At 47.6% G+C, this 7861-nt stretch overlaps 1 protein-coding gene across 1 annotated transcript in view; it reads right to left on the minus strand.

Annotated features, from left to right (window-relative positions):
* Positions 1–7861, minus strand: part of col11a1a (collagen, type XI, alpha 1a) — a 443284-nt gene that overhangs the window by 45606 nt on the left and 389817 nt on the right. Inside the window, exon 54 of the mRNA XM_080195067.1 lies at positions 2517–2570. Coding sequence (XP_080051193.1) covers positions 2517–2570 — 54 coding nt within the window. The remainder of the gene's footprint in view (positions 1–2516; positions 2571–7861) is intronic.

A 7861-nucleotide genomic window follows, 5' to 3' on the forward strand; every position in this document is an offset into this window, starting at 1 on the left:
TTTCTCACTTGTCAGTGCAGATTCAATAGGCTAAAAGGACCTCACCTGCACTGTACCATTCTATCATTCTACGGCATGGGATTGGGGCAAGTGTTTTGAGATGGATGGAAAACTGGTCGGCAAAGAGGAAATAAAGAGTGGAAGAAACTGGTCAATCTCCAAATGGCAGGCAGTGATTAGTGAGCAGGTTTAGAGAGAGAGAGAGAGAGAGAGAGGTTTACAGAGAGAGAGGTTTCAGTGGTGTATCCAGAGCTAAGGCAGTTAAAGACTTGGCTGCCAGTGTTGGAGTGAAGGTTGTGTGGGAATGGACTGTATTGGAAAAGTTTTGTGATCTTGAAGAGTTCCAGGGTTGGAGCCAGTTATAGAGAAACATTACACTTTAGTGAAATCACTGTGATATTTGTGAAGTCGCAGTGGGACATTAAGTATTTGTAAAAGTTACTGAGATCGTTTCAGTGTCGAGGGTTCACGGGATTGTATCTGGAGTTGGTGTAAAAATCGGAAAGGCAGAGGAAGCAGCTGGAGGATTTGGGATTCAATTTCTTTAAAAACTGCCTCAATCCTGGATTTATTCATCATGAGTGAAATAAATTCAATTTGAAACCTTTACAATGATTGAAATTGGATTCGAAACACGTTAATAAGTTAATAAATTCTGGTGAAAGAGTTTAGAAATGAACATTTTTAATATTGAAATGCACTAAAACTCCACTTCATTAACGTTCCACGGGAGGAGACTGAGAATGATTTTTCCCTTTCGGGAAGATATGAAAATAAACTTTCCCAATATCTGAATATCCACTGGAATCACGCTCACTCTGAGATTTTTACTCAGCAGTTTTTGGCTTTGGGGCAATTGAGAATCTGAGAATCATCAAATCCCTACAGTGCAGATAGTGACCATTTGGCCCATCGAGTCTGCGCTGACCCTTCAAAGAGCATCCTGCCCAGGAGGGATAAAGACGGGTGTAGGGACTGGGAGGAGGTTACAGAGATAGGGAGGGGTGTAGGGGCTGGAGGGGGTTACAGAGATAGGGAGGGGGTGTAGGGGCTGGAGGGGGTTACAGAGATAGGGAGGGGTGTAGGGGCTGGAGGGGGTTACAGAGATAGGGAGGGGGTGTAGGGGCTGGAGGGGGTTACAGAGATAGGGAGGGGGTGTAGGGGCTGGAGGGGGTTACAGAGGTAGGGAGGGGGTGTAGGGGCTGGAGGAGGTTACAGAGGTAGGGAGGGGGTGTAGGGGCTGGAGGGGGTTACAGAGGTAGGGAGGGGGTGTAGGGGCTGGAGGGGGTTACAGAGGTAGGGAGGGGGTGTAGGGGCTGCAGGAGGGTACAGAGATAGGGAGGGGTGTAGGGGCTGGCGGAGGTTACAGAGATAGGGAGGGGGTGTAGGGGGCTGGAGGATGTTACAGAGATAGGGAGGGGGTGTAAGGGGCTGGAGAAGGTTACAGAGATAGGGAAGGGTGTAGGGACTGGAAGAGGTTACAGAGATAGGGAGGGTGTGTAAGGGGCTGGAGAAGGTTACAGAGATAGGGAGGGGTGTAGGGACTGGAAGAGGTTACAGAGATAGGGAGGGGTGTAGGGACTGGAAGAGGTTACAAAGATAGGGGGAGGTGTAGGGACTGGAAGAGGTTACAGAGATAGGGAGGGGGCATAGGGGCTGGAGGAGGTTACAGAGATAGGGAGGGGGTGTAGGGGGCTGGAGGAGGTTACAGAGATAGGGAGGGGGTGTAGGGGGCTGGAGGAGGTTACAGAGATAGGGAGGGGGTGTAGGGGGCTGGAGGAGGTTACAGTGACAGGGAGGGGGTGTAGGGGCTGGAGGAGGTTACAGAGATAGGGAGGGGGTGTAGGGGGCTGGAGGAGGTTACAGAGATAGGGAGGGGGTGTAGGGGGCTGGAGGAGGTTACAGAGATAGGGAGGGGGTGTAGGGGGCTGGAGGAGGTTACAGAGATAGGGAGGGGGTGTAGGGGCTGGAGGGGGTTACAGAGATAGGGAGGGGGTGTAGGGGGCTGGAGGGGGTTACAGAGATAGGGAGGGGTGTAGGGGGCTGGAGGGGGTTACAGAGATAGGGAGGGGTGTAGGGGGGCTGGAGGGGGTTACAGAGATAGGGAGGGGTGTAGGGGGGCTGGAGGGGGTTACAGAGATAGGGAGGGGTGTAGGGGGCTGGAGGAGGTTACAGAGATAGGGAGGGGTGTAGGGGGGCTGGTGCAATTGGAATATGAGGATGAGAATATTTGAAGTTTTGAGGATTTTGGGAAAATGAGCAGGTGAGATCACTGCATGGGATTTAATGTTGAAGTTTCTGAATTAATTATCAGCAATCTGCTTCCTGGCAGCGGCAGGGCTGGGAGCGGCGGGGCTGGGAGCGGCGGGGCTGGGAGCGGCGGGGCTGGGAGCGGCGGGGCTGGGAGCGGCGGGGCTGGGAGCGGCAGGGCTGGGAGCGGCGGGGCTGGGAGCGGCAGGGCTGGGAGCAATGGGACTGAAAGACAGCAGGGAAAACTGCAAGTTGGAAACTCTTACCCGTTTTCCAGGGGGTCCCGGGGGTCCAGCTTCACCAGATGGCCCAGGTGGTCCCTGGAAAGTATGAAAGACAACATTTGTTTATCAAAGATTATCACCAAAGCTGTGATCGCTTAATTCAGCAACAGCCCATACATCATTAATACTAAATTAGGCAGCAGTTTACAACACAGTCACACACCATTCCCTCTGTGTCTCACACATACCTCCTCCCATCACATCTTCCTCTCACCATACAAACTATAGATTTCTACAGTGCAGGAGGAGGCCATTCAGCCCATCAAATCCGCACCAGCCACAATCCTACCCAGACCTAATCCCCCTGACACTGAGGGAGAATTTAGCATGGCCAACAAACCTAACCCCCATATCACTGGACTGTAGGAGGAAACCAGAGCACCCAGAGGAAACCCACACAGACACGGGGAGAACATGCAGACACCGCAGTGACCCGGAACCGGGAATTGAACCCGGGTTCCTGGCGCAGTGAGGCAGCAGTTCTAACCACTGTGTCACTGATCTTCTTAGCCAGTATTCCCCTTTTTCATTTGCTCCGTGCTCACTGCAGTGAGAATGGAGAATTTGGCACTCAGCAGAATCCCAGCTGTGGGCGAGGTTGATGAATTCTGGATTTTATGTTTATGACATGGAGATGCCAGCTCTGGACTGGGGTAAACACAGTGAGAAGTCTCACAACACCAGGTTAAAGTCCAACAAGTTTATTTGGTAGCAAAAGCCACAGGCCTTCAGAGCACTGCCCCTTCATCAGGTGAGTGGAAGTTCTGTTCACAAACAGGGCATATAAAAACACCAACTCAATTTACAAAATAATGGTTGGAATGTGAGTCTTTACAGGTAATCAAGTCTTAAAGGTACAGACAATGTGAGTGGAGAGAGGTTAAGCACAGGTACGCTGATACGCTGCAGGAAAGTATGTCCCAAGGCATGGTACATTGGGGAGACCATGCAGACACTACAACAATGGATGAATGAACATCGCTCGACAATCACCAGGCAAGACTGTTCCCTTCCTGTCGGTGAACGCTTCAGCGGTCACAGGCATTTGGCCTCTGATCTTCTGGTAAACATTCTCCAAGGCGGCCTTCACGACACACAACAGCGCAGAGTCGCTGAGCAGAGACTGATAGCCAAGTTCCGCACACATGAGAACGGCCTCAACCTGGATCTTGGGTTCATGTCACACTATCTGTAACCCCATGACTTGCCTGGGCTTGCAAAATCTCACTAACTGTCCTCTTTAACCTGTGCTTAACCCTCTCTCCACTCACATTATCTGTATCTTTAAGACTTGATTACCTGTAAAGGCTCGCATTCCAACCATTATTTTGTAAATTGAGTTTGTGTCTGTGTCTGTCCTGTTTGTGAACATAACTCCCACTCACCTGACAAAGGGGCAGTGTTCCCAAAGCCTATAGTTTGTGCTACCAAATAAACCTGTTGGGCTTTAACCTGATGATGTGAGACTCCTTACTGTGTTGGGTTAGAACATAGAACATAGAACATAGAACATTACAGCGCAGAACAGGCCCTTCGGCCCACGATGTTGCGCCGACCAGCTTTTAAAACAAAACACTAACCCACTAATCTAAACCAATCCCATTTCGTCCATAAACCTATCCACAGATCTCTTAAACGCCCCCAAACTAGGCGCATTTACAACTGCAGCTGGCAGGGCATTCCAGTCCCTCACCACCCTCTGGGTAAAGAACCTACCCCTGACATCAGTCCTATAACTACCCCCCCTTAATTTAAAGTCGTGCCCCCTCGTGCTAGCTTTCTCCATCCTAGGAAAAAGGCTATCACTATCTACCCTGTCTAAACCTCTAATCATCTTATATGTTTCAATAAGGTCCCCTCTTAGCCGCCTTCTTTCCAGCGAAAACAACCCCAAATCTCTCAGTCTCTCCTCATAGGATCTCCCCACCATACCAGGCAACATCCTGGTAAACCTCCTCTGCACCCTCTCCAAAGCCTCTACATCCTTCCTATAATGTGGGGACCAGAACTGCACACAATACTCCAAGTGCGGCCGCACCAGAGTTGTGTACAGTTGCATCATGACGCTGCGACTCCTAAATTCAATCCCCCTACCAATAAACGCCAAGACACTGTATGCCTTCTTAACAACCTTATCTACTTGATTCCCAACTTTCAGGGATCTATGTACACATACACCTAGATCCTTCTGCTCCTCCACACTATTCAAAGTCCTCCCGTTAGCCCTATACTCAACACATCTGTTATTCCTACCGAAATGAATTACCTCACACTTCTCCACATTAAACTCCATCCGCCACCTCTCGGCCCAGCTCTGCAACCTTTCTAAGTCACCCTGCAAACTATGACACCCTTCCTCACAATCTACCACACCTCCGACTTTGGTGTCATCAGCAAACTTACTAATCCACCCAACTGTACCCTCATCCAGATCATTAATAAAAATTACAAACAGCAGTGGCCCCAAAACAGATCCCTGAGGCACACCACTCGTAACCAAACTCCATGACGAATATTTACCATCAACCACCACCCTCTGTCTCCTATCTGCTAGCCAATTCCTGATCCAATTACCTAGATCACCCCCAATCCCATACATCTGCAGTTTCTGCAGAAGCCGACCATGGTGAACCTTATCAAACGCCTTACTAAAATCCATATACACCACGTCAACTGCCTTACCCCTATCCACCTCTTTGGTCACTTTCTCAAAGAACTCGATAAGGTTAGTAAGGCACGACCTACCCGTTACAAAACCATGCTGACTGTCTCTAATCAATTCATTACTCTGAAGACTTAGCCACAAGTGCAAACATCTCGACATCAGTTCCACCAAATTTCTTTCTAATTTTAAAAATCTTGGAGATAAACCTTCAGCTTTTCCATCAACTTGGATCGGTCATATTACCAGAGATACAAACACTTGGAAAATGAGTTTGATTTTACTCTGCAATTTTAGAGTCAAATTGAGTCGGTTTAAAATCTAATATAATGTTATTTAATCTGTTTTTCTAGGTCCTCTTTTGCACCTTGCTGTGTTGTGCTGCTAAAGATTTTGTCAGAGAATTTGTTACCATTGTGTTTATGACTCAGTTTGAGGATTGATTGAGAGAACGTCCTGCGGAGATTGAGAATCCAATCTCCTGAATCCGGAGTTAATCCCTTCTGGCTTTTGGACACAAACATAGAGCAGAAACTGCAGGGTTCCTGACAAGACCAGTGCTGAGTTCATCAAAGGCACCAAATCACAGCAATGTACCATCTCATGCGTTTGATAAACTGAGTATTTATAGAGTCTTCAGAGAGAAGCAGAGTCACAGGATGAGGCCTTTCAACCCATCGTTGGTGCTGGTTTTTCACCTTATTCCATTGCCCTTCCTTATCCCTGTAATCCTGCACATTCTTCCTCGTTGGATAATAACCCAATTCCCTCTAGAATGCGCTGATTGAACTTCCTTCCCCAAACTCGCAGGACGTGCATTCCAGACCAGGACTGCTCACTCTGTGAAATTACCCATTTATAAATCAGCTTAAACCTGGCTTTTCTGGTTCTCAATCTTTCCACCAATGGGAACAGTTTCTCTCGATCCACTCTGTCCAGACCCCTCATGATTTTGAACAACTCTATCAAATTTCCTCCTAGTCTTCTTCTCTCTGAGGAGAACAGTCCCAACCTCTCCAATCTGTCCTCATCACTGAAGTTTCTCATCTCTGGAACCATTCTTATAAATCTCTTCAGCAGTCTGTCCAATGTGTTCACACCCTTCCGATAGTGCGGCACCCAGAACACTACACAATATTCCAGCTGAGATCCAACTTGTATAAGTTCAGCATAACCTCCTTGCTCTTGTACTTTGTACCCTTATTAAAAAAGCCCAGAGCCCTACAGATCTTATTAACTGCTTTCTCCATTTGCCCTGCCACCTTTAATAACTTCTGCATATATAGATTAGAGAGGAGGGGGAGTTGCACTTTTGATTAGAGAAAGCATCACATCCATACTGAGAGGGGAAATATCCGAGGGTTCACCCAGAGAGTCTATATGGGTAGAACTGAGAAATAGAAGGGGGAAATCACTTTGATGAGGTTGTACTACAGGCACCCAAATAGTCAGCGGGAAATTGAGGACCAAATATGTAAGGAGATTACAGATAGCTCCAAGGAAAATAGGGTGGTAATAGTTGGGGATTTTAACTTTCCCAACATTGACTGGGACAGCCATAGTATTAGAGGGTTGGATGGAGAGGAATTTGTTGAGTGTATTCAGGAGGAATTTCTCATTCAGTTCGTGGATGGCCCGACTAGAGAGGGGGCAAAACTTGACTTCCTCTTGGGAAATAAGGAAGGGCAGGTGACAGAAGTATTAGTGAGGGATCACTTTGGGTCCAGTGACCATAATTCTATTAGTTTTAAGATAGCGATGGAGAATGATAGGTCTGTCCCAAAAGTTAAAATTCTAAATTGGAGTAAGGCCAATTTTGATGGTATCAGGCAGGAACTTTCAAAAGTTAATTGGGGGAGTCTGTGGAAAAGAAGGGGGCACCTGGTAAGTGGGAGGCTTTCAAAAGTGTGTTAAAGAGGGTTCAGGGTAAATACATTCCTCTTAGAGTGAAGGGCAAGGCTGGCAGAAGTCTGGAACCCTGGGTGACTCGGGATATTGAGGCCCTAGTCAAGAAGAAGAAAGAGGCACATGACATGCATAGGCAGCTGGGATCAAGTGAATCCCTTGAAGAGTACAGCGAGTGTAGGAGGGAGTTAGGAGAGAAATCAAGGGGACAAAAAGGGGGCACAAAATTGTTTTGGCAGATAAGGCAAAGGAGAACTCAAAGAGCTTCTACAAATACATAAAGGGCAAAAGAGTAACAAGGGAGAGAGTAGGGTCTCTTAAGAATCAACAAGGTCATCTATGTGTGGATCCACAAGAGATGGGTGAGATCCTAAATGAATATTTCTCATCTGTATTTATTATCGAGAAAAGCATGGATGTTAGGGAATTTGGGGAAATAATAGTGGTGTCTTGAGGAGTGTACATATTAAAGTGCATCAAGGTAGATAAATCCCCAGGACCTGATGAGGTATATCCCAGGACATTGTGGGAGAATAGGGAGGAAACTGCGGGTCCCCTAGCTGAGATATTTGAATCATCGATAGTCACGGGTGAGGTGTCTGAAGATTGGAGAGTGGCAAATGTTGTGTCTTTGTTTAAAAAGGGCTGCAGGGAAAAGCCTGGGAATGACAGGCCAGTGAGCCTCACATCTGTGATGGGTAAATTGTTGGAAGGTATTTTTGAGAGACATGATTTTCCACGGCACTAAGAGCCATGCTGA

This window comes from Carcharhinus amblyrhynchos, chromosome 9 (genome assembly GCF_965287045.1).
Source record: "Carcharhinus amblyrhynchos chromosome 9, sCarAmb.v2.hapA, whole genome shotgun sequence".
Taxonomy (NCBI): Eukaryota; Metazoa; Chordata; class Chondrichthyes; order Carcharhiniformes; family Carcharhinidae; genus Carcharhinus; species Carcharhinus amblyrhynchos.